This window comes from Lepidochelys kempii, chromosome 1, assembly GCF_965140285.1.
Source record: "Lepidochelys kempii isolate rLepKem1 chromosome 1, rLepKem1.hap1, whole genome shotgun sequence".
NCBI classification, from domain to species: Eukaryota; Metazoa; Chordata; order Testudines; family Cheloniidae; genus Lepidochelys; species Lepidochelys kempii.
Window position 1 is genome coordinate 239,439,185 of NC_136380.1, and position 27,673 is coordinate 239,466,857.

General features: G+C 43.1%; 1 protein-coding gene across 8 annotated transcripts in view; it reads right to left on the reverse strand.

Annotated features, from left to right (window-relative positions):
• Window positions 1-26,116, reverse strand: part of PTPRO (protein tyrosine phosphatase receptor type O) — a 220,574-nt gene extending 194,458 nt beyond the window's left edge. For all 8 annotated transcript variants that reach the window (XM_073319271.2, XM_073319239.2, XM_073319260.2 and 5 more), the window contains exon 1: window positions 25,645-26,116. In XM_073319271.2, coding sequence (XP_073175372.1) covers window positions 25,645-25,725 — 81 coding nt within the window. In that variant the 5' untranslated portion in view covers window positions 25,726-26,116. The remainder of the gene's footprint in view (window positions 1-25,644) is intronic.
• Between the last annotated feature and the right edge of the window lie 1,557 nt (window positions 26,117-27,673).

Consider the following 27,673-nt stretch of genomic DNA (forward strand, 5'->3'; position numbering starts at 1 on the left):
GGTGGGAAGAGGCAGGGTAGAGCGGGGATGGGAAGAGGCGGGGCCTAGGATGGAAAAAGGGGAGTTCAGCACCCCTGGAGCCTGGAGGAAGCCAGCACCTGTGCATCTACCCACCTGTAAAATAGGATTCCTAAGCAGATATTGACTTATTTTTGAGTAAACATCAAAATGCATCACTTTGATCTTCCCCAGAATATCAGTCTACATACTGGGTGAATTTTTACAAGAATTTCTGAATGATGTTAATCAGAAATATTAGGAATTCTAGCAGCCAATGTCTGAAGCATAAAGGGAAGATGTAGTTGGAGGTAAAGATTGGCTCATCTATAATGAATGATCTAATCCAGATGGCTCAAAGGAGTACGAGTTTCCCTGACCTCCTCTGCATCCTATCAGCATGCGCTCAGTTACACATGCAATCTGATTGCAGGATATTTCTCCTGAGTTTAGGATTGTTACTGACTATACAGAAGACTGTCCTGGTATAATCTCAAATCAGGATTTCCCTGTACTACATGTAGCAATACCACAAACAATACCTCTTTATGACTAAACCTTACTAAAACGTATTTCAGTGTGTCAGTTGAGAAACACAGTTTAGGGAGTGAAGTAAATGACAATTTGTTGAAACCGTTTCAGGAAAAGGGTTGGTTTTGATTAATTTTCCACTTAAAAAAAATTTTTTTTGGAAACAAAGTTTTGAAATTATTGAAACAGGATGTTTCAACATTTTCAAAAGAAAAAAGTTCCTTTTGTGTTTTGGTTTAAAGCATATTTTTGTTTAATACTTAAGTAAACTTAAGGTAAAGCTTAAAAAGGTTGAAATTACAAAAAATATTTTGAAATTATCAAAACAAATATTTTAATCAACCCAACTGGAATTTTCTTTTTGGATTTTTGGTTTGCAAAAATGAGATTTTGACTGTCTCAATTTGGGAAGAGAAGAACACCTTCAAAATCTTAAACTTTTGTGGGATAGAAATACCATTTTCCACCAAGTTCTATTCATTTCCAGAGCTAGTCAGAAAATGAAAGTTTCTTTGCGCTAATGCATACATTCTTTATCAACATTTTGACTTTTCTCCAGCAGCTCTACTCATCCCACATAACTCATTGTGATCAAGGGGATTTCTGCTGCAGACAGAGATGCAAAGTGTGATATCCTTAAAATTTCAGAGCAATAGCATACCAGCCTATGTTTAGATAAGACCCATTATTCTATGGGACCTGGCGCATTCTACAGATCAACTAGATGGAGCTGGTTGAAGTGTATCAAATTTCAAAAATTAAAATTTTCATTGAAATTTCAACAAAAAATCCCCCCCCTTTTCCCCTTGCCCCCCTTAAAAAAAACAAACAAAAAACAAAACCATACCAGCTCTAATATACAGGGATCATTTCAGCTACTTGTATCATGGAACATGGTGACTGTATAACAGCACATAGCAACATTGAACAGTTTAGGTTTGGTGGTAAGAGACACCATCTTCAGACACCTGAAAAGACAGGTGAAGTTTAAGCAGGAGGTAGAATTTAAATAAATTGAATATGACTGAGACACGAAGTATAATTCCCCTCCCCCCCACCCCACGCTTATGAAGAGAATCTTGTGAAAAGTTCCATCCTTTACTGAGCTGGCAGCACCAGTGTGTTCCCTCAAGGTCCCCCCTCATGTAATGCTGCTGCTTCCAAGATGTAACATGAACACAGTACAAAGTGGGAGGGCTTCCTGCATGTAGGTGCTTACATTAAACCTGTTGCTAAATAGAGTGTCATTTTAAAGGTGATGCCTTAGAAAACACTATACGTATTCTCCTGCCTGTATAGCCTAATCTGGTAGTGCACGTGTGCACACACACACACTTGACTGAATTCAACCATGTAATCATGGTTACTTTCTCCTGACAACTGCAAAATTGGACCCAAAATTGCGTAAATGGACTACTCACAACAGTCAGGACTATGGCCACAGTTCAGTAAGATCATTAAGCATCTGCATAACTTTGCATTTGCACCGTTCCACTGAAGCCAATGGAACTACTCACATGCTTAAGGTTAGGCAAACCTTTAACTGCCTGGCTGAATTCAGGCCTGCGTTCTATAGTAAGTATCAGCAGGCTCAAGCCCTAAATTGTGGCCTAATCCTCCTTCCAATTAAACCGAATGGAAATTTTGCCACGGATTTCAGTGGGAGCAGGATTGGTCCCTTGATGGCCACTATAGCAAGGACTCAGTATTCAGCCTAAGAATAATCTCTAATAATAATGCAGCCATCACTGTTATGAGTATCGGAGCACAAAATCTCTATTCACAGATTAAGAGTAGCAAGGCTGACTGCCAGTTGAAACATTTCAATGCCACTCTGCAGAAATATCATGCTATTATACTTTTGTACTGTCAGTTTAATCAATCATTTTTTGCTTTTAGAAACATTAGGAGCCATTTGATTTCTAGCAAAGTTACAAGAACTTAAAACAGTGATATCCAAATCAAGGTCATATTCCTCCTGGGGAAGGCATTGCTACTCACTAATAATGTGACAGATTAAATCCCTGTATGTTTTGTGAAACTCTGTTGCCAGTGATTATGGGTTTCAGTTCTCAGTGGGGACCTTGATGTAAATTGTATAACCATAGTGATAATACTGCAAAATCTATTTTATGGCCCATCAACTTGTCCTGAGGTAGAGGAGACCAATTTATCTACCAGAAATGTTGGATTATGATTAATGGAAGGAATAGATGTAATTTAGTAAACTGAAAAGACCCAAAGAAACATGTTAAATGCTTTCCCAGAAAAGGTGTGGGGTGAAAATAATCTAAAGCTCTTCAGGAAGGCTTTATCATCATCTTTTGAAAATTATGGTACAATACAATACTTTAAGAAAAACAACCCTGATATACTTATGACCAGTGGAGCTGAAAGTCATTGCACCTGATTCTGATCTCAGTTACATTTCTGTAAATCCAGATGCCTGTGGTGGAGTTAATCTGAATTCACAATGGGGGTGACTGAGATCAGAATCTAGACCATTCTTTCTCACTGTGAAATATGATCTTTGTTTGCGAACAGCTGACATTTCCAGTGAAATTGTATTTTCATGCAAACATGCTTTTTGTGGCTATTTAGAATTCTGTTGAAATGTAAATGTACTGAAGGACTATCACAGCTGTAAATGGAGCAAAGACCTCTTTTCTTTACACATGAGCATACAGTCCAAAAAGAACATATGAGAAATGCAACTTCACATGTTTAAAATGAACAAATTTCAGAAGTATTCTACTGTTTATTTGGAAAACCTTGGGTGTTGCAAATTGTATCACAACACACACTCATTCTGGCAGAACCCAAAAACATGTAATCTTCTTGCATTATCAGGGTATGGATCATAAGAGGCTAATGGGCATAAGCCCCACCAGCAATGCCACAGCTGTTTAGGGTGACTGATATAGTGCCAGGTGCGGTACCACTTATTGCCACACTTCCTTGCCTACATTGTGACTTCCCCAGCCAGTCAGATTCCCTCAGCAGGCCTGCTTTGCCTTCTCTTCAGGGGCTATATACCGTGTAAGTAGTCACTGCTATGTGGTCACACAGCTCATTTTAAGCAAGCACATTTATTCTTAAAAGTAAAAAGCATTACAGAGAAAACATATTAAAAACAAAGAAGAACCTACCCGCATGCTAATAAGCTTACCAGAGATCGCCCCAATTCCAACAAGGACTCTGGCCAGTGAATGTCCTTCTAACCCCATGAAGGGACTTTTCTGTTGTCACCAGTTCATAACAACCTGGGCTCGGAACAAGCACTGCCATGAATCTGAGTCACTCTGTTTAGTTTTTGGGTCTTTGATTTTGTGAATAGGTCATTCGTAGACAATGGGTTTCTCCTCACAATGTAGTCTCAAAACAGTGTGAATGCAAATTTCCACTTCCAGTCCCCTCTTCCTAAGTATTTCCTAGGAAACCCATTCTACTGTGTTTATCCCACATGTTCCTTCTTGTCTGCCCCGTTATTTCAGAGTCCTTTGAAGCTCCTAACGTTTCCCAGGGTTGACATTATTCATGTCTCCCTCATAGAGACGTTGCATACAATCCCACAATAATACATACACATTTGTACTTTTAATCCAATGAAATCCTAAAATACTTAAACTTCATTCAATCAGGGTTGTCGGGATATTGCAGGAAATTGCCACATCTGTCAGAGATTTCTGAAGCCTGAGACTGGGTTTTCTGAGTTTGGAGGGCTGAGTACATGCATGCAGATGTAGAGGAGGATCAGTGTTCTGAGGCAATGAGTATCGAGTGGGAGTGTGTACAGGTCTGAAAGGGCAATTCTGAGCTATGGAGAGGTGAGGTAAGAAAAGGAGGGGTTCTCGACCTGGGGCAAAGGGAGTGCATAGTGTGTGTGCGTGGGGCAGGGAGAGATGTTTTGAGCAGGTGTTGATTGAAGGGAGGGGGGAAACTTGGGGAGTTTGTGCCAAGAGGGGAATGGGGTGGGAAGGGTTAGGTGCAGGGGGATTGGGGTGGCAGGAGTTAGCAAAGGGAATGGTAGGGTAAGAGCTGGACAGTAGTAGGGTGAGAGTAGACAAGAACAGTGAAAGGGAGACAGAGGCATAAATACAATACGTCACCCTTCCCTTTGCTGCATACGGTCTCAGTTTTTCATTGGGGGGGGGCAGAGGAGAAATGTGCCCCCCCCTTCACACCGGTTTCCCTTTCCCAGAAATCCTCTCTTTTTACATCAGGAACAGTGTTCCAATTTTGCAATTTAAACCCCTCCCAGCTGATCATATTTTTATTACCTGCACCCCCACCAGTATTCTGGGGCATTATGAGAGATCTATCTTCAAATGACAGATCAGATTTATAAATATTTTCAGTTATTATATGGAGCCCAATCTTGCACTGTAGCTCAGAACAAACGGGGCTTGACTCTGAGAGGTACTAGGCACCCTCAGCTCCCACCAATGTAATCTGGAAGTGGCATTCTTAGCACCTCTGAAAAACAGGTCTTAAAGGTGAATTAATATATTTAACAAATGAAAATGTAAGCCACAGAAAAATTGAAAGATTGAGACACAACAGAGGATTATTGAACATATGGCTAGTTTTGTTCTTGGTCCTTGTACAAGGTATGCATGTAGGGTGGAGGTGGCATTGGCCAAAGACAATTGCAGTCTCTGCTCCTTTCATGTGCCCTGTGTGATGGGTTTGGTCACAGAGACCTCCTTGGGACTGTCATCTGATGTGCTGAAATTACCTCTGAGTTCATTTTCCCTGATGGCTTGGGACTTCAGAACCCTGCCTTGTTGAGCCAGACATGCTAGCCTGCTGCAACTCAGACCTCAGTCTGAACCATGCCCCCAAAGCTGCAGGCTTTAACTGAAAACAACTCAGCAAGTTACCTGTCTCCAGCACCCAGACACCCAGTTCCCAATGGGATCCAAACCCCAAATAAATCCATTTTATATACAGGGTAAACTCATGAATTGTCCACCCTCTAAAACACTGATAGAGAGATATGCACAGCTGTTTGCTCCCCCAGGTATTAATCACTTACTCTGGGTTTGTTAATAAATAAAAGTGATTTTATTAAGTATAAAAAGTAGGATTTAAGTGATTTCAAGTAATAAATAAGACAGAACAAAGTAAGTTACCAAGCAAAATAAAACAAAACATGCAAGTCTAAGCCTAATACATTAAGAAACTGAATATAGGTAAATTTCTGCCTCAGAGATGTTCCAGTAAGCTTCTTTCACAGACTAGACTTCTTCCTAGTCTGGGCCCAATCCTTTCCCCTGGTACAGTCCTTGTTAGTTCCAGCTCAGGTGGTAACTAGGGGATCTCTCATGACTGGGCCCCCCTTGTTCTGCTCCATCTGCTCTTTTAAGCTTTGGCCCAAGGCAGGAATCTTTTGTCTCTCTTGGTCCCTACCCCTCCTTCTAAATGGAAATGCACCAGGTTTAAGATGGATTCCAGCACCAGGTGACATGGTTACATGTCCTGTGAGACCCCAAGACCTCCATTCTTCCCAGCCTAACTCACAGGAAGACAGGAAGGCTTGTAAGTAAACAAAGCCATTTACAACCAATTGTCCTAGTCAATGGGAGCCATCAAGATTCTAAACCATCATCAATGGCCCACACTTTGCATAATTACAATAGGACTTCGGTGTGGACTTCATATTTCTAATTTTAGATACAAGAATGATATAGTCAAACAAATAGGATAAACACACTCAGTAGATTATAAGCTTTGTAATGATACCTTACAAGAGACCTTTTGCATAAAGCAATTCCAGTTACATTATATTCATTATTCATTAGCATATTTCCATAAATCATATGGAGTGCAACATCACATGCCCCATGAGGTGCAGTGCCCCAAAGAGCAGGGAAGAGGTGGAGTCATGGCCCTGCCCCTCAGTACCTGCATGCAAAGCTGGCCTTCTGTGAAGAAGGGAATGCATAGCACCATCTAATATCATATTGTGTGGGGAGCTACAGGAGGGACTACATGGGGTGGAGGAGTTCTGCACATCCCTCTCCTACCCTGGATGTACCACCATGTAAGCTTTTACAGCCAAAGAGCCCACAGTTTGGAGGAAGGGTTGTGGGAACACTCAAGGAATATCTTCATTTTTACCCCTCCACCCATTACAAACAATTAATTGGCAATCATGATTTGATACCGTGTCAAGGAAATGAATTGTCTCTCCAGTCAATCTTTCTCCGATACTTTAGTAACAGTGATTCAACATTTCAAGCTAGGAATGTATATTTGATAAGAACATAATCCTCTGCTGTGGGCATGAGAGAGTTCATGCTCTAAAACAGAGGTAGGCAAACTATGGCCCCTGGATCACATCCAGCCCACGACACCGTCCTACTGGACACCTGAGCTCCCGGCTGGGGAGGGTAGTCCCCAGCCCCTTCCCTGCTGTTCCCTGTCCCGCACAGGTACGCCGCCGCACGGGCAGCATGGCTTGCGCCCACTCACCTCCCAGGCTTTCCAGTAAACCTGTCCTGCTGCTCTGAGCGGCATGGTAAGGGGGTGGGGGGGTTGGATAAGGGGCAGGAGGTCCCAGGGGGCAGACAGGGGGCGGTTGGAAGGGTCGGAGGTTCAGGGTGGGTGGGTGGTCAGGAGATGTGGGGGATCTGATAGGGGGTTGGGGGTTCCTGAGGGGGGAGGGAGCAGGGGGGGCTAGATAGGGGGTGGAGTCCTGGGGGGGCAGTTAGGGATGGGGGTCCCAGGAGGGGGGAGTCAGGGAACAAGGGGTGGGGGGATTGGATGGGTCGGGGGGGCCTGTCGGGGAGCAGGAGTGTGGATAGGGGTCGGGGCAGTCAGGGGACAGGGAGCAGGGAGGTGGGGCGGTCAGGGGACAAGAAGCAGGAGGGGGGGTTGGATGGGTTGGGCGTTCTGAGGGGGGCTGTTAGGAGGCAGGAAGTGGGAGGGAGCGGGGGCCAGGCTATTTGCGGAGGCACGGCCTTCCCTACCCGGCTCTCCATACCGTTTTGCAACCCTGAGGTGGCCCTTGGGCCAAAAAGTTTGCCCACCCCTGCTCTAAAAGCTGACTCTGCATACAGATTACAAACCCTAATATGCATTTAAAAACAAACAAAAAAAACCTCTGTGTACATATGGTATAGCACAGTCTAGCATCGGAGAGAAATGATTACTCAGTTATACAAAACAGACTGTGGAGAAACAAGAGGAAGGGGGGAAAAGAGAGAAAGATGTTTAATCTAACACTCCAGGTAAAGAGCTTAGGTAAACTCGTACAGGAAGGCAGTAAACTTGTCTGCCAGAAGGGGCAAGGATAGCTATATAAATGTTAATGGATTTGTCTCCCCTGCTGAATACATATTATATGAAGACCAGAGATTGTACCTGGATGTAGCTTAATTGTATATGCAAATGACTATGTTAGCAAAGGACTTTTGATCTGGTTCATATCGTACAAGATGCATATTCGGGAGTCCAGAATTCATCTACATATGCAAACAAAATACCATAAGAACACAGGTTGCATGGGTAAGAAAACAAGCAGAGAAACAAAACCTAGGCTTCAGAGTGATTTGATACATTTCAAATTTTATCTCAATTTTCTAATTAGAGCTGCTCAGAAAAATTTTCTGAGAAACAGATTTATTTAGCAAAAAGTTTTGCTAAATAAACTTTTCTGCTGGCTCTACTTCTAATACACATTGCTTTCTTCAAGATACTCCTTGACTCAAATTGTTATTGAGATATCCACTAAGGAGAGCACAAAGAAACCTAACTTCTATTCTCTAGTGAGAAAGAGGCAGCAGGAAAGCAATTGTTACCTGACCTAGAGTAAAGACAAAAGTCAGAAGAAATCTCTTCCTAAATGGTGCTTCCAAGACACTTGCTGTAGTAGTCAAAACTCGCATAGAAACACTAGCAACTGCGAAGTGCCAGGACTGTACTACAGACTATATGGTAAAACATATTTGCCAGACAGACCATAACTGTTTTGTTAAGATATAAACATGCTTTCCTATTAACATAAGGCTAGACTGTGCCCTTAGGCATAGCCCCATGTATAAACTTAATGACTCTGCAGGGGGGAGCCACTTTACATTAGTGCCTTTACTGCAGCCCCTGAAAGGATGCAGCTCATTCCTCCGGTTCCCTGTATCCCCAGCCCTTTCCACTGACCGCAACATGAGGGAAGGTGGAACTCTGGGTTCATCCACCCCCACCCAACACTTGTCTACAGTGGGACCACAGGGGCACCACTGGACTGAGGACCTGACCCCAAGATTTGGGTGGCATAACCCTACTGTGCAGAGAGGTGGGTGTGGGGGCCTTATTTCCATGCATGGCTACATTAGGGTTAATCAAAAGATAGCTCCCCAGAGATGGAAGACCACAAAAGGTAACAGAAGTCCATACGTGTTTTAAACTTTCTTCCAATTCCCATTCCCCATCATTTCCCTTTAGGGGACCCTTCCCCAACAAGGATTATGGCACGCCTTTTTTAAAAGGCGTCTTTCATATCTCAAAGAAGAACTTTTTTTTCATAGGAATCCCTCTTTGGTCCCAAAACAATTCACTCCAATCCTGACATCTCAAGATACTGCAGTAAAAAGAGCACAAGGCTGTTTACCTAGCAGGTACACCTTCTTAGAATTTGCAGAAAAATACACGTTTGCCTTATTCTCCTGGCAGAGCTGGCATGTTGCCTTTTTACAGCTGTATGTAGAACAAGTAATAAGTGAAATGGAACAGAGAAAAAGTCATGCACTCCCCTCAATCTTCTTAACAGAGAAAGGTGACTTGTTTAATTTTTTTCCTTCTGTAATTTAGACTTTTCTAAACTTTTGACATTTTCTATAAAGAAAGGAGGATTGTGCTTACACCAATGGGTAGTGGTGCAATGCACCAGCAATCTTTTCCGCCCCTCCAAATTTATAAGTCATTAGTAATAAAATGGTGGTAAGAAAAGACAGTCACATGGCAGTTGTAATCACAATCCAAAGTAACAGTTCCTTTGGAGCTCATTAAGCGTATTGAGTACTTTTAATGCTTTATTGATTTAAGGAATAGTGTTTCAGCAATCAATACAAATACTCTAAGGAAAATTTCCAGCAAAGGTTTTCATATTTTCCCTTGAGATACATATTTGTCCAACTTGATTTTTACAGTTCTCTTTTTAACAGGATGCAGTTGTGGCCAATTTGGTTGCTTCAGGGCTTAAGCCATTCTCTAGCTATTAGAAACTTAACGGAGGCCACTAACTCATTGGACATACATCTAAAGAGCCATCAAATGGAAATGACCTGCTGATGCTACTAGAGAAAGGTGACTAAATTATATATAAAGAAGGAATAAAGGGTAGCAGCCAATTAAAACAAAAGAAAAACACCTTGCACGTCAACTTGCACAAATATATTTGCAAGTTGACGTGCAAGATGTTTTTCGTTTATTTTAATTGGCTGCTACCCTTTATTCCTTCATGATGAATAAAGACCTGAAACTTAAACTGAAATCAGCTTCCCTCAACAAGAATCTAAAGTAAATTAAGATAGGGCTTCTTTAGCCAAGTCCTAAAGTTAGTTCTATGCTATTAACATTCTTATACACTGGACTGGCTGCAGTAAATTCACACTGAATTTATCCTGGCCATTCTCTAGAATCTCAACTTTCATTAATAAATAAATAAATAAATAAAATAAATAAAAAATTCTGACCCTTACGGTAGTAGAGAGAACCTTGAGATTGTGAAACAAATGTAACTGGATGCAGAGATCCACAGAAAGCCTTAAACAATAGCTAGAACAACAACAACCTGCCCCAATTCAGTATTGTTAAAGCTAATAATTTTATCATGAGTTTTGCAATATTTAATGTTTTGCTTAAAGCCCCTAGAAACTACTGATGATGAGAAATTGTTTCCATTAAAATTTTTTTATAGCTCTCACAATTGCAAACCAAAGCTTGAAAATGTGACCCAAGTGAAACCTAAAGGCTCAAAAGCCAGAAGGCAAAGAAAAAGAAACCGAAATGTATTATTTTAAAAAGAAATCTCATGTTTTGTAAGCCAATCTCATGATTTTAAAACAGTACACGGTTGGCACTACTGCTATTCATCTCAATCAGGGCCCCAAGGTGTCCATATTTCCACAGCTGTGCCATCAGGCATTTTATCATGATGCCACAGAACTGAGCATTTTGCTACTGAATTTGCCATTTTGCTGCAGCCAGGCACCAACATTTTGCATTCCACCTCCCTTCTCCACTGGGACCTGCCCAGAACCGCCTCCTGCTCCTGCTTTCCCCCTTAAGGAGAAGTTAATTGGACTGCAGTACATGCTCTCTGCACTGTTCCATGGAGCCAAGAAGCGGGGGGGAGGAGGGGGTCAAGGAGCTAGAGCTGGAATCCAGCTTGCAAGCAAAAGAGCAGGGAAGCCAGCAATGTAAGCTAGGCTGGAGTGCAGGTGTTCTGTGTCCAAATCAAAAGACAATGTGGCTGACTCCAGGGGTCAGTAATGGAACACAGCCTCTCAAGGGAATGTAACCAGATCAATTCCAGCTCATAACACCTTGAAAATCAGTACTAAAACCTTAAAGTCATTACGGTTTGCAGCTCACCTTGTCAGAATTTCCTCACACAGAAGTGAAAATCACCCCTGCTTTAGACTTCTAGCCTTCCCCCTGAGTCCTGCAACTAGTTCCCACAGGCTGGGTGTCTGCCTTTTATAGGATTAGACATGATTGTAGCTCAGCAAATTAGCAGGGCTGGGCTAGTTATAGGCACTCAGGGCAGAAAGATGCTTCTTATCACAGTGACAGGGTTAACCCTTTCCTCCCAAATACTGGATGGGATCCACATATCCTCCCATGAAACAGCAAGGTTTCCCAAATCACATAGCTAAATCTCCATGTTAGAAGAACAGTTCACATTCTACTAGACACTTCAATGCCAAGGCTGGTCAACCCAGTTATAACTGGCTCTAATTCGCATCACCACAAACTGTAACATACTTTGACTATATCTGAGTGACACTCATAAAGGTACAAAATACTTCCCTATCTCTGATGAGTTAAAGAAACCACCATTCTGAGAAGTAAAATCACCCTGATCACTAGGCCAAACACTCCAGCAATGCCTAAAGAGAGTAAGATTTGATTCCATGTGGTGAATGATGACTGTAAGAAGTTACCAGTAAAAGCTTAATTAACAAACACAACAGGCAGGGCACATCTGTAGTAAGAGCTAGGTGTATAGAGAGAAAGGAAGCATAAATAAGAGTGTGCTAATGCCAGGGCAACAGGAGCTTCCATATCATGTTCTGCGTTCTCCAAAATTCCTCTGTTTCTTTGACACTTCCTTATTTCCTAACCTCATAATGCTCACCATTATGACATATGAAAATTATTGTTTGCAGTGTTGTTGCAGCCACACTCGTCCCAGGATATTAGAGAGAAAAGGTGAGTGAGGTAATACCTCTATAGCTTGAAAGCTTATCTGTTTCACCAACAGAAGGTGGTCCAATAAAAGACATTACCTCACCCACTTGGGGTCTCTAATATTAAATTGTCATCTTCATCTCTGTTGTCTGAATGGCCTTTGTAACTAGGCTTAAAGCAGGGGGAGAAATGCAACCCATAACTATTAACTTGTATGTTAGATTTGGTGTTATTTGCATTGCAGTAGCAAACCAGATTGGAGCCCATTGTATTAGGCACTGTACACATAGGAAGAGACCGTCCCTGCCCCAAAGAGCTTACAATCTAAGTGAACAAGACAGGAGGGGAGACAGGCACAGTGCAATGAAATTTGCACAAGGTAACATTGCTGTTCAGTAGTCAGGCTGAGAACAGAACCAATGTGGCTTGGGTCCTAGTCCAATATTCTTCTGGAATGTCCATGAGTGCATTATTCTGATTGGCTGCATCATACTGATGGCTTTGTAGGGGTTCAACATCTCCATCTGGGTTTTTGGGCCCACCTCAGATATGAACTGTTTTGGCTGCATCTGAAGTAGATTTTAAGTACCTACCGGCACAGTTCACGTTGTCTTTTCATAGAGTCATAGAATTAAAGGCCAGAAAGAACCATTAGATCATCTTGCCTGACTTCCTACGTACCATAGACCATTATTCTAGGTCTGTGCCACACTGAATACTAGTGGGGCTCAGTACCTAGTGTTAGGCAAAAAGATTCTTTTCCCCAAGAATCAGGCAAGCACAGACAATACTGAAGGGGGTTTATTCACGGCACCGGGAAGACTGACAAGCAGCTTCAAAGATATGGTGCCCTAAAGGCCAGTTATATACATTTTCTTATTAATTTATTTGTATATACAGAGACAGAGAGAACCCTAAACAAAGATAAAAATAAGAACAGTACATACGTACAGGGGTCATCCTATTGCATTAAGCATCTGTGCTTGCGGGGGAAGGAGGTGGGGTGGGGAGGGGGGCATAGGGATTATTGCTTACAAATATCTGGTGGCCCGTGAAGGGAGGGTTTATTCTGTTCTAAGAACTGAGTTACTGGGCGGGCATTGACCATATGAGCTTATCAATTGTTTACAGTTGTCAGTGCCTTTTGAGTTACTGAAACATTCCTGCTTGGTCTGCGGTTTCTGTCTTAGCTGTTAGCTAAATTTTAACTCTTTCCTGATGCTAGCAATACTGAAATTCTCAAAGCTGGATTTCTGTTTCATCAAGCTGTACTTAACTGAGTCAATGGATGCAATTTCAGGACACACCAACAGAAGATATTGGGCCTGATTCTCCAATGCTCTGCACCATGTGCAGTCATTCACACCAGTGTAAAGTGAGTGTAAAACTAACCCTTCTGATCTGGCTGCACGTTACGCCCACTGTGCACTGGTGTAAGTGACTGCACGCCATTCAGAGCGACAGAGAACCAGGCCCATTTTATTTAAAAACGGGTAATTCTCAAATGCGCTCTTCAGGTAACAGGGAAAAGTTCTCCAGACATCACATCTCATTTCCCCTTCCTCCACGCACACTTGGGAAGGGATTATGCAAAACACTGCTCCATGTACAGCCATACCAGTTAAGCAGAAAGGATTCATAACACCAAGAAATCCTTGCTGGAAGATGGAGCCTACCCACAGGGATCCAGGTAAAACTCTCTTATTGTCTGGGTGCTCCAAAAGATAAAAATCATCCTGAAAAAAGGAACTTTGCCAATCAGGCAATATTAAAAAGTTGAGAATTCCCTGACTCATTATGGACCAGTTCCATGCTCCAGCAGGAGCTTTGCAATAGCCAAGCCACAACATGTTGCTTAATTAAGGATCTAAAAAGTTGGAACCAGCAAGGATGAAAGGAATGGGTCATCAAAGGAGCGTGGGGGGAAGCATCATTTGTATGGGGCATTTATCATATGCTGTGGATGTGGATAGAGCTGGTGTAAACACTGAAGTCAGTGGGGTTAAAGCCACTGAATATCAGGGATTAACTTGCCACTCTTTACCCATTTGTTTTTCTTTCTTTTACAATTTATCTTAAACTGTCTTCTGTTTATTTCCTAAGCTCTGGGCCCCATTCTATTCTCAGAAGACTAGAACTCCAGCCAATCCAAATAGTGGTTCTGCCTGTAAATCTGAGGCCAGAATTGAGCCCAAAGAATTTTTGCATTACAGGCCAAACTCAGAATTCTTGTAAATAGGGGCAGCTTCACTGACGTCAGTACAGTTGTACATGCTTACGCCGGCTCAGAACGTGGCCCTATGTATTTCTCTTTGGCACAAAATTAATTTCCACCCACGTATCTTAAACTGCAACTCAACCACTGAAGTAGAAAAATCTAATTGTGCTTACTTTCTACATTTTAGATAAACTGTCTGATTTTTTTTTAATTGGCAGAAAAGAATTGGCCTTTTGCCTGATAGCATGCATAGAGGTCTACCGTTCTGTAGCTTAGCAGATGTCTATGACAAGTGAAATGATCTAAGAAACCACAAATGTCCCATTGTTGTATCTGAGTGGAGCTGACAAATTATGATCTGGATTTCAAATATCCCGAAGTTTGGGAGAGTTCTGATCTGGAGTTTTGATTCACCTTATTACAGAGGTAGGGACCAGATAGAAAATTCTGATCCATGTTTGGGTGGGTATTTTGATTTTATGGGATGTTTGGTCACAGTGTTTTGCTTTATGTACATCTATAGCTCTGAGAGAACAATGTAATACTGGAGAGAGTGGCCCCAAACCAGTACCATTTTACCAATCCCCTTCAGTCACCAAAATATGAGCGTTTGGGTAAATAGGAGACCCAAATCTCAACCACCCTTTGTTTTGGGATTCTTTCTCCATAAACAACCTCCATTTTTGCCCAGCTCTAATTAAGTGGATTAGATTCCACTTCTGGTAAAGAAAAACCTCCTATAAGAATGCAAGAGTTCAAGTTTGTTCCCTTTTTATTAGCTCTGTCAGTCTGGTTACAATGCAACCACCTTCTTCAATACTGTTACTAGTTGAGAAAGGTCACTGCTCAAGTTCTGTTTAAATAATACTTTTTAAAATTGTCTAACTTTAGAATAGTTAAAACCCTAAGCCATCCAGTAGTAGGATGACCATATTTCTCAAAGGGAAAATGTGACACTGCGCAGGGTTTGCCCAAGTGTCCCCTCCCCCCAACGCGGGGCTGGCCCGAGTCACTTGTCCAAGCCCTGCCTGCCCCCTGCACGAGGCTGGGGCGGGCAGTCGCTGCTTGCTTGAGCCCTGCCTGCCCCCCTGCATGAGGTGCCGCTCACCTCCCTTACACATTTCTCCACACCCCACTTTTTGACAAAAGTGGGTATTTGTACCATTTGCTCTTGCCATCTGATTATCAGTTAGGACAGGGCTTAAAAAAAAAAAACTGTCCTGGCCAAAACAGGACGTATGGTCAGCCTATCCAGTGGCATCTAGTTAGTGCTAGTGTTAATATAACTAATCCAAGGTCAATAGGACTTCATGGTTAGCACTCTGCTACACCATCATGGCAATGCTAAACTTCACAGCAGCAGGAAAAGATCTCAGATCATCCTGCTCCAAGGGCTTGATCCGTTGACTTCACTGGGGTTTGGATTGGGTCCCAAAAGTAGACTCTTGGATAGAGGTTAGCAATATACGGATTATGAATAATTGCGCAGATCTGATTCCATCCAATAGAGGGCAGTGTTGCACATGAACACGATGGTGCTCATTACACTATCTTAGGCCTGGTCAACACTTGGGGGCGGGGGGCCGGGGAGGAAGATCGATCTAAGTTACGCAACTTCAGCTACATGAATAACGTCAACATACTTAGATTGACTTTCCGTGGAGTCTTCACTGCAGTGAGTCGACTGCTGCCGCTCCCCCGTCAACTCTGCCTGCGCCTCTCGCCGAGCTGGAGTACAGGAGTTGACAGGAGAGCACTCGCGGGTCGATTTATTGCGTCTGGACTAGACGCGATAAAAATCGATCCCCGCTGGATCAATTGCTGCCTGCCGATCTGGCAGGTAGTGAAGACATACCCTTAGTGTTCTACTTCTGGAATTTCTATTTCTTTTAAATGCCAGTGTAATTTTATCTACTACCTTAGAACCAATTTTTTTTCACTACATTTTTAAATGAATGTTTCCATTCAGGTTGATTCTCCCCAACTAGACTTACCATTTCCTCATTGTTTATAGCAACTGTACTATCAGCAATTGTGGTGGTGGATAAACACTTGCAATGAACCGTTACTCCTCATTTGGTGGGACTGTGCCTTTACGGGGTAAAGAGCTTCAATATTAAGACAACTACCCCACGTGAACAAAGAGGAAGTGATACTATGTAGCTGGTGTCTGTGTAACCCACATACTTTGACTAAATTATATGTAAGAAACAGGATGATTAGGACACTCCCTTCTCTCACCTGTGGGCTTCTCTTGAAACTTGTCTGCTTAATAGTAAACCAATAAGAGGTCAACTCTTGAGATGTGTCTGATCCAAGACTTCAGAACGAAACGTGGAGAAGCTCAGATGTGATATAGACTTTAGAAGCTTTGAAACATCTCTGTTGCTTTGGAACTTGTCTGGGCATCATGTAAGCAGGCCTCAGCATAGCAGAGGAGCTTATAGGAGATTACAGACGGACCATCACAATTTTAAAGTGCTCAAGGCTCTAGCTATCCTGGTCCCATTAGTATTAGTAGGAGTCACACGGCTGAATCCCCTAAGGAATGCTTTGAACACTTAGGGTGTTCACTTAGGTGATCACTGGAAACCTCACAGCAGGTAGGACAAAAATGATAAGTTAACAAAATGTCCTAACCTATTTAAACAATGAATTTAGTTTTGCTTCCCTCGGATCTTACAAGCAGCCATGTTTAAATAACGTGCCAGATCCTCAGCTGATGTACATTGGCATTGCTTCACTGACTTCTGATGTTCTGGCCCCTTATTTTCACAGCATTTTTCTGTTCATTTTTAGGGCTGACATTCTCTCTTTACTTTTACCCATTGTGCTGTAAAATGTTCTGATATAGTGGTCTTTGCTGTGAAGGTCTCAGAATATCGGGTGATCTTGCATACCAGGGGCCCCACCTTAGTGTAGATGATGCACTCCTACATATCTGATGTCTTCAAATATGACCTTGTATAACCTATTCCATAAAAACCTCCATCATTCCTGTCATAAATATAAAGGGAAGGGTAAGCCCCTTTAAAATCCCTCCTGGCCAGAGGAAAAATCCTCTCACCTGTAAAGGGTTAAGAAGCTAAAGGTAACCTCGCTGGCACCTGACCAAAATGACCAACGAGGAGACAAGATACTTTCAAAAGCTGGGAGGAGGGAGAGAAACAAAGGGTCTGTGTCTGTCTGTATGCTGCTTTTGCCGGGGACAGACCAGGAATGGAGTCTTAGAACTTTAGTAAGTAATCTAGCTAGGTATGTGTTAGATTATGATTTCTTTAAATGGCTGAGAAAAGAACTGTGCTGAATAGAATGACTATTCCTGTCTGTGTGTCTTTTTTGGAACTTAAGGTTTTGCCTAGTGGGATTCTCTATGTTTTGAATCTAATTACCCTGTAAGGTATCTACCATCCTGATTTTACAGAGGGGATTTCTTTACTTCTATTAAAAGTCTTCTTGTAAGAAAACTGAATGCTTTTTCATTGTTCGCAGATCCAAGGGTTTGGGTCTGTGGTCACCTATGCAAACTGGTGAGGATTTTTACCAAACCTTTCCCAGGAAGTGGGGTGCAAGGATTGGGAGGATTTTTGGGGGAAAGACGTGTCCAAACTATGTTTCCCAGTAAACCCAGTTAGAGTTTGGTGGTGGCAGTGGAGATCCAGGGACAAAGGATAAAATTAATTTGTACCTTCAGGAAGTTTTAACCTAAGCTGGTGAAAGTAAGCTTAGGAGGTTTTCATGCAGGTCCCCACATCTGTACCCTAGAGTTCAGAGTGGGGGAGGAACCTTGACAATTCCCACCTCTCCCAATAACTTCAATTAGGCACCTAAGCCCTGCTGAATTTCCCGTAGACTCCTTTGAAACCCCCAGCCTCTATATTTAAAGATCCCAAATTGATCTTTCTATCCCCAACATGTCACCCCCATTCAATCACACATCTCACCTATTTCCTTCTGGAGGTCGTGTGAGGAGTTCAACATGACGAAAACCAAGTTTATTATCTTCCTTCCTAAACCTCCCCCTCTTGCTGCTTTTTCTGTTATTGTCAACAATGTCACCATCTTTCCCATCACTAATGCTTACAGTAAGGTATTTGTGCTCTAATTACATGCAGGAAATACAATAACTACAGTAATATGGACACAGCACTCCCCACTTTCACTGTGGTACAATATGCTGTCTTTATGGTAAGCCAAACATGATGCATCGTGTCATTTCTGGAACTCCCTCATTTAAAAGCCAGTGTCATTTCCTAGCATATCAAATTAGCATTTCCCCTTTCTTTCATTATGAGTTACTCGCTCCACCTTTATTATTGTCGTTCAAGATCAAAGTACAGTGCTGGGAAAAACTGGTAACATTTTACTTTAATCATCTCTACATTATTAATTCAGTTATTTGTTGCAGTAACACTGATCTTAAGGAATTCATTTAAAATTAATGTGAAATGTCATGTTTCTCTCATAAAAAAAACCCTTTTCTTTTCAGAATTTCCATATCAGGAGCGGATATATGATCATGGAAGGATAACCCCTCCACCCCCAAAATGTGTGCTATGTAGAAGAATATAGATTTACCTAGGCTATTTTCTTCATTTACCTTTTCTCCAAATTCAGCATTCTTATGTAGGACTATAGGAGCTGCCAGAGTGGAGCAGACCAATGGTCCATCCAATCTATTGTCCTGTCTCCAAGAACAGCCAATGCCGAATGCTTCAAAGGAAGACATAAGGCCCCTACACTGCAACTAACAATGCAATAGTCATAATAATTATTTAGTGCTTCCACTGTTTTTTATTATATAATATCAAGCCTTCAGCAATCTAACGGGGCTGATCCAATGCCCATTGCAGTCAGTAGAAAGACTCCCACTGATGTATAATGTGCATCAGATCTGCCCCTGTCTGATTAAGCCTGAAAACAGCCCTGAGAGGCAAGTAGGTATTATTTCTAGTTTACAGATGTGAAAGCTGAGACACAGAGTCAAAGGGGAGCTAAGTGCCCAAGTCCTGATGAACGTCCTTTCTGCTTTTGAAAATTTCCCCATGAATCATTGTCAAAGGCGGGGTTAGAACCAGTCTCCTGATTCCCATTCCATGCTCTCACCATGCAATCCTCTACTAAGGAAACTTCCTCCTGACCCTACCAGCAGAGCAACTCATGCCCTGAAGCATGTGAACTGCTAGCCCTTGCAATTTCTCTTTACCATTGTGCATGTAATGGCACGTGCCATAAATAAATGTACAGTCCTTTTTTTTTTTTTGGAATGCTTACTAAACGATTTTGCCATCTTGTAGCTGTTGGAGTTTCATTTGTCAAACTATGAAAAAATAAAAGTTTCATTTTAATCCATTTTAAGATTGATCATCACTTGTTTTATCTTTTGACTAACTAAACCTTTTGTTCCGAGGTCAATATTTAAAGACAGCAATAATTAAAGTGTAGCTTAATAATTTTTAGAGGGCTACAGTGCTTGTGGTAATAAAGAGGTTATTAACCTACCACTGCAATTGCCTAATCCAGCAGTACATAATACCAGTTTGACGGTTACCAGTGTAAGAACTTCAGGATCAGGCCCTAAGATTTATGGAGATAAGACATACCCGATAGTTTTAAGACAAGCTAAAAAAATAGATACAAGTATTTTGTGTTTCTGTGGTGGCAAAGCAATGTCTTAAGGGAACAAGAACATTGTCTTCTCTGCTAGAATTTCAGCCAGTGATGCTCTGTAAGGTACTGGAGGTGTCGGGAGAACTTTGTCCCACAACCTGTTTTTTGGGTCCATGTCCCTCCTGGCTAGTGAAAGTCAGTGGGGAAGTACTAACTCCCTTACTTGGTGAGACTGTTCACACCTCTCAGAGAGGGCAGGGTATCTTTTACTTTCAGGGTGCAATAGTGTGGCCTTTGCTCAAGAAGCACTCACTGGACTCTGACAGTCTTGCTATTTATTGACCAGCATTCTCTTCCCTTCTTTGGTATAATTGTGGAGAGACAACTCAAACAAAATCTAGATGCCTTTGATCTCCTTGACTCTGGTCTATTTGGGTATACATCTGGTTATGGCACAGAGACTGTACTGGTTGCACTGGGGCTCCTCTTCAGTGGCTTCATTTTTTTCCCCCGCTTAGAGGGATCTCAGCAGGTAGCTGTGGACAACTGCTCCTCTTCCCAATGAGCTCTCAGTTGTGGGGTGCCAAAAGATGCACCCTCAATAAATGAACTGCTGCATTTTGCACCAGCTTCAGTCTCCAAGTGGTTTTAAAGTGTAGGCCCATGTAGAGTGCGTTGCAGTGGTCTAATCTTAAGGTGACAAAAGCATGGCTAACAATGACAAAATTCTGCATCCAAAAGGAAAGCACACAACCTCCTAGCCAGACACAGATGGTAAAAAAACTGACTTGGGTCAGCCCTCCATTCCCCACTCCAGTTCAACGTGTATATGGAGCCATTAGAGGGATTAGTAAGGAGACATGGGGTGTGGTGGGTTTTATATGCTAATGATACCCAACCATAGGTCTCCATGTCATCCCACTCAGCTGATGAAGTTCCGTGTCTAGTCAAGATTGGGGCATGGATGAGACCGAGCTGGCTGAAGCTCTACTCAACAAAGACTGAGGTAGTGATGATGGTTGTTTGGGGCAAGCAGCTGGAGGAGAGGACAGAGATAAGATCAGTCCCTGTGACTGAGGAAGTATGCTGCCATTAGTTAATGGTGTTCACGACTTAGGGGTGATTCTAGACCCCTCATCCCCCCCCCCCCGCTACTGTTTGGCAATCATAGCTCAGCAGTGACCCAGTCATTTTTTCACCATCTGCATCTGGCTAGGACACTGGCCTTTCCTTTCAGGTGCACACCTTCACATGGTTACCCATGCTTTTGCCACCTGACGATCACGATATTGCAATTTGCTCTACATTGGGCTACACCTTAAAACCATTCAGAGACCGAAGGTGGAACAGAATGCAGCAGTTTGCTTACTGAGAAGGTCATTGTGACACCCGTGTCAGGATCTGCACTAGTTGCTCACTGGTCTTTGGGTAGAGTTTAAGGTGTTGATTTTGACCTCAAACTATAAATGGCCTGGGACTGACCTGTCTGAGGGACTACCTCTCTCACCATGCCATACTGCCACAGCTGCAGCCAACAGGGGGCGCTCGAGGTGGATCACTTTCATTATACAAGAGAAGCTACAGCTGGCAAGGCCTTTTCTGTGAGGGCCTGAGACTTTGGAACTTGCACCCTGCTTGGTCCAAGTTTGGGGACTCTCCAGTCATACTGCAAAATAAATGTGTTCAATAGGGTTTTGCGAGAAGGCTGGGGATGTGCTTCCTAGGTGATGAAGGTTGCAGCCTGACTGGCCAGACAAGTTCCTGTGAAGTGGATTTTAATGCTGCTGAGGTCTAATTTAATAGTAGTTTAGTTATTATACGATTAATTATGTTAGGGTGCCTCGAGTCTTTGAATGATGTCTTTATCATTTTAAATCTAAATACATAAACACACCATGGAACTTGATTCTCAAGGCTTTTGGGAACCAATAGGGTTAAGTAATGTGCTAAGTCAGTAAGGGATTCCTGTATCAGAAAGGCTGGGACAATTTTCTGAAGGAAGCTCTAACCTACTTCACCTCCCACCTACCGTAAATCCTTACTGATCTCTGGCCTGTGCTCCCCAGGTGAAATCTCTTGCTAGTTTCCAAATCAACTGTCAGTTGGGAAAGCCAGTGGTGAAGAGCATTGTGTGGGTTAAGGTTTGTACTGAGGTGCTTCAAGATAAGTAAATGCTATTGCACTGGACCATGTCAGGATTCATGTCTCAGCTGTGAGTGTGTATCTCAAACTATGAAACATAATGTCAGGAAGGGAAGAGAATAAGTAGTTTGAGCAGGTTTGTCACTGGGCGCAGCTTCCTAGTGGTTGTTTTACAAATTGCCAGCTGGGCAGTAAGAATGACATTTTATACCTACCAAACAGATGCAGCTTAGAAAGTGACATTAGGTCCACTAATGTTGAAGCAGCAAACACACAGACACTGTTTGCCCTTCTTCAGATTCTCAGTTCAGTGCAGCTGTTTTCTCAATGAGATCACAGGCAAAACATCAACTTAATAATGCCAGGTTGGCAAATTTCAGCAGTCCTAAGGAGCCAGTGCTAATCTGCCTCCAACACGCTGGCATGTCTAAATGACACAGAATGAACAAAATGCTTTGTGCAGAAATGTTGACTTCTTTAATTTCATTCATTTTTCATTGCAAAAAAAATTAGTTTCGATCTTTAAAGACAATGGAATGAATTTCATAGAATCGTAGGACTGGAAAGGACCACGAGAGGTCATCTAGTCCAGGCCCCTGCCCTCATGGCAGGACTAAGTACTATCTAGACCATCCCTGACAGGTGTTTGTCTGACCTGCTTTTAAAAATCTCCAATGATGGAGATTCCACAACCTCCCTAGGCCATTTATTCCAGTGCTCAACCACCCTGACAGTTAGGACGTTTTTCCTAATGTCCAACCAAAACCGCCCTTGCTGCAATTTAAGCCCATTGCTTCTTGTCCTAAAGCTCGTGAAGAGGGATTCGTCACGGTGGTCTGAACGGACCACGAAGGGCCTACCTGCCCTGCAGCGAGAGCTGGCACTGTGGCACATACTTGAGCTAATTTTGATCAATAGCAATAAAGCCGCAGCAACCCAAGAGGCAGCATGGGCTGTAGAACTCCACCCAGGACCCTGGGTACGCGCTCACGTGGCTAGCCTGTGCTGCCATGGCTTCACTGTTATTCGAGTTACCCTAGCTAGCTTTGATGTAGCTATATCTACTATGGGCTGCAGTCACAATTCTAATTGTGACTATATCCAGAATGGTGAGGCTCTGTACAAGCTTCCTCATAGAACTCTTCCAATGCATTTCAGTCCTGTCCTTTCACAACCGTTTGTTCCGGTCTACGAATTCTGAATGCACCCCTCGTCATAGCATCTAGTGACCATTCAGATGAATTAATAAAAGTAAATTTGCCATCCTACTAAAATCATATTCACAGTCATATACTGTGCTTCCAATGCACTGCAATCCTGATCTGCCAAGCCACCATACAACTCTGTTAATACACTTCATTATCACTCTGAAGCATCTCCTGCAATTCTAGTCCTTGGCCTTTCTTGAGCAGACAGTCAGTGGTACTATTGATATTTATCTGGCTCAGAAGTGGTGGTTATTTTCTCCTGGGATGAAACCCTGAGGCTTTAGCTTTCTGAACTTCTCTTTTCTAAATTTCTTACCATTTATTTTACAGGTAGAGTGTGTTCCGTGTAAAAACACGTTTTCCTTTTATTTTGTAGCAGCAAACTTTGGTCTCATCAGTGCTGATGAAAAGCTTTTGCAAGAGGCCTTGCTTTAGCAGAACATTTATGCACATAACACAGTCTCATTGCCATCAATAGTCTAAAGCATGTGCTTCAAGCAACACACGTGCTTCAGTGCTTGGCTGAATCAGAACCTGAGCTAGAATATAAATTAATTGCAAACTTTTCATCTATCTGCAAGAACCAAGTAACAATTTATTTCTAAAAGAATCTTTGATCAAGCTCTTTGAAACAAAAGCCTATTCTCTACATTCCCATTTTACCTCAAACAAATCTATGTTTCTTGTGGAAGTGAGGGGGCTAGTTTCCAACAAACATAATTTGAATAGATGTGGTGGAAGCTTCTCCTAAATAGTTCTGGAAATGCAATGCCAGTCTTTACCGGCTACACCACTGCTATTCTAGGGCCTGATCCTGAAAGCTCTTACACAAATAGTCCTATTGATTTCAATGAGACTACTTGCACCAGTAAGGATTACTCACATGAGAGAGGAATTGTAGGGTCAGGCCCTTAGCGGAGGAGCTGTTTTAAGCAGTGATTGACAATTATCCAAAACTGTGGGTTGGTTTTGTAAAACGTGCAGAATACTGTAATTTCAGTGCAATGATAATTATAGGCAATGCCATATGCCTGTGTGGTACGTACATTTCCCTTTAGGAGAGTTACATGAAGCATATTAAATAGGCCGAAGGAAACGTTAAAAAGACCCAAAAGCGTAAAGACAAAAAGGTCATGTGTAACCCAGCTCGGAGCGTTAAGCAGAGCTTTGAAAAATGAATCTCTCAGGAAGACATTCTGAGTTTGAGCGGAGAATGGTAATAATCTGAAGGTAAAGCTAAGTAAGCACAGCTATGGTTAAAATATTTTTTTTCCATTTGTGCTTTACATGATCACAATGGTGCCCTTGTAATAAATAAAACACATGAAAACACGGGTACATTTAGCGATAGAATGTTTTCATGGCCAGATTACGCATTTCAGAAATCTTTATTGGGCTGATCCTGTCCATGGGGCTGACTGTCTTTGAGGTGTTGAGTGCCCCCTCAATGACCCTAGGCTTCCGCACCTTGCAGAAACAGGCCCTAGGTTAGGTATCAGTGGGGTGCTGAAGGGATAGCTCCAGTTTACCTCCTTGCATTCCTAGACAGTCTCTGCTGATCAAAATCAGTTGGGAGGAAAGAACTAAGTGAACTTATTGCGTAATGGAACTTAATTACTGTGCAATTAAATTTCAAATCACTCTCAAATGGATATCATATTGTCAACCTTTCAACATGTTTGCTGATATCCCAGTAATTAAATAACTTTGCCTCGGCAGAACAATCGTATAAACGAAAGCGGCAGGAGCAGCAACTGCAGCCTGGCGGCACATTTGCATGGTGCACATTTCTGATGCATGCAACACATAAAAGGCCAGATGTAAACTGACATCGCTCCATTGAGCGGGGCTGGATTTTTACCAGCGAAGGATCAGGTTCTGCATCTCAAAACGGAATTTATAAACAGCCGCAATAGGGTTTTCCGCTACGGATAACAGCACAGTGCCATGGAAAGACCAAAAGGGAGGTTTATTCAAGCGTGAAGGGTTACTTAAAGATGGGTCTCTCCTCTTTTCATTTTGATTTCTCTCTCTGCGCAAAAGAAACTGAAGCTCACTTGCAATGGGCACAGTGAGATCAAACAATAAAACAGCAGCGCTGGTTCCTAAGTCTTCATCCCACTGAAGGCAACACGTTTCCGCCGAGGAACAAAAAGCCCCTTGAAATGTGTCTGCCGGCACTGGAGCATACAGGAGCCGAGAGAGATTCCCCTGTGAAAGTGACCTCCTTTTGCCTTAGGAAGCATATTCCAACAAGCCGACCTTTGACGCCAGCTCCTATTATTCACGGTTAAGGAGCACAAAGGGAGAGGCGGCAGGGAGGAAATGTGACAAATCCACTTTTAAAAAAAAAAAAAAAACACATTCATCAAAAAAAAAAAAACATGCAGGAAGGAGACAACAATCAACGACTCCACCCGCACATCTGCCCTGCCCCTAGCTCCCAGCTCCCCCCCCCCCCAGCTAAGGGAGGGCGATGCAAGGCGTGGGGGGAAAGGCTGGTGCATGCGATCTCTCCCTTACCTTGAGGAACAAAAAGAGCCATAGCAGCGAGCCGAGGGTCATCCGGGTGCTGCTCCCTCCCTTCGGCCGGGGGCCGCTCATTGAAGTGCAGGGAGCCTTTTGCGCGCAGAAATCTCAGCCGGGCTGCGGGGGTCTCCCCCCCGGCTTTTCTTTCGGCTGGCTGCGACCTGTGGTTCGCAATGGCGAACTGCTGCAGCATCAAACGGTTGGAAGCACAGGCTTCCCTCCCAGGAGACACATCATCCCTCTCCTTCCCCCCTTCATGCGTTATACTGGGGGGGGGGGTGTATTTTTTTCCAGTAGTTTCTTTGATCTCTTAATTAAAGAGGAGGGAGGGGGGTGAATCGATACCCGGCGGCGGCTGTGCGCCCCTCCTTCTCTAGAGGTGCAGACGGTGGGCAGCTGAGCCTCCAGCTTCCCTTTGCTCCGGTCCTTCCCTATTGGCTTCCAGTGAATGAGTGAGGAGTCCTCGTTCCAGGCTGAAAGTGACGAGCAGCCTCCCACCTCTCCCTTCCGCACCCTCTCTTAGCTCCACCCTTCCCCGCCCGCAGGCGCTGCCCCCGCTGCCAAACCAGGGCTCTCATGCGTGGTCCCCAGCCGGTTCTCCGGTCTGTCACTGTGCAGGCCAAAAACAGAACAGTCCCACTGCAAAATGCATCCTCAGCCCTGCCTCCCAACCAAGTTTGACAAGAGCCTCATCTATCTTCCCCGAGAAGCAACTGGCCAAAGGTCCTCTCAGCATGGGGCCCCTCCCATTTCTTCCCGGCAAGGTAGTTTCAAACTAAGCTGCCAGAGGGAGAAAACACAACAGGGTAAATGTGGCCATAAAAACATTATTATTCCCACCCTGTCTCTCTAATATCCTAGCACCAACACAGCTAGAAAAACATTGCAAATAATATACCCTGCCTCGGACCTTATGGTGATTTCAGTCTATACTTTCCAAGGGAGGTTTCCAGTTACTTGCCTCTGTCGACCTCCATCTAGAAACTGGTTTCTATTAATAACTGTCCCACACTTACAGTATCTGAGAATAAGATCTAGTGTCTAATTATGGTCCTGATCCCAGTTATGACTCTGTGCACATGGACCCTGCACCCATACAGATCGCCACAGACTTCTGGGTGGCTGATCATAGTGCTTAAAGTTAAGCATGTGCATAAGTTTTTGAATGATCCAGGCTTAAGTGCTTAATCATGCCAGGTGCAGAGCATCAATTGTGGGTGCTCAACATCTTACAGGAGGTATTGAGGACATGCAGCAGGAAGCCCCAAATGCTCTAATATCATTGATTCACCCAAACCACTCAAAAAAAAAAATCCATTCAGACCTCCAGGAGGAAAAAGTTGTTCCTAGGATTTCCTTTGCACCTTTCCAGTTGGAGCTGGCAGATGGCACTACCTAGAATCTCTACAAGGCTGCTTGCTGTGTTCCTCCCACCCTACCCCTATGCTGGAATTTGTGGAGCAGGGTGATCCTTGGCAAACATTCTTATGGCTGTCCTCCAGCATGCTTGTGCCTGGAGAATTCTCCCCAAGCCAAATACAGGACTTTTAGGGCCCCTTTACCACACTAGTCCTTTTATCTGGTGTAAAGGGGCTGAAGAAGGGGCAAGGATCTCACTTTCATGTTTTACATTGCCACTACAGTATAACCCTCACACTCACCTTATACACTTTTGAAATCAATGGGGGTTAAGGGTCTTCAGCACTTCTCCAGTGATCAGGCTAGTGTGTGTATATAACTGGAATCCACAGGAGATGATCATTTTAATTATTTGTATTAAGGTAGCCCCCAGGGACCAATCAAGATCATGACACTATTGTGCTAGACACTATATATGCACAGAGTAATAAGCAGTGGCTGCCTGGAAGAGCTTGCAATCTATACAGAGAAGACAGACAAAGGGTAAGGGAAAGGAATGTGACATCCAAGCAGAATGAACAAAGTGATGGTTGGCAACCTCTGGTGGTCAGTCATGTTAGGTCCATGGTTTTTGGTGACTGTTCCCTGGAAAGTCTTGGGAAGC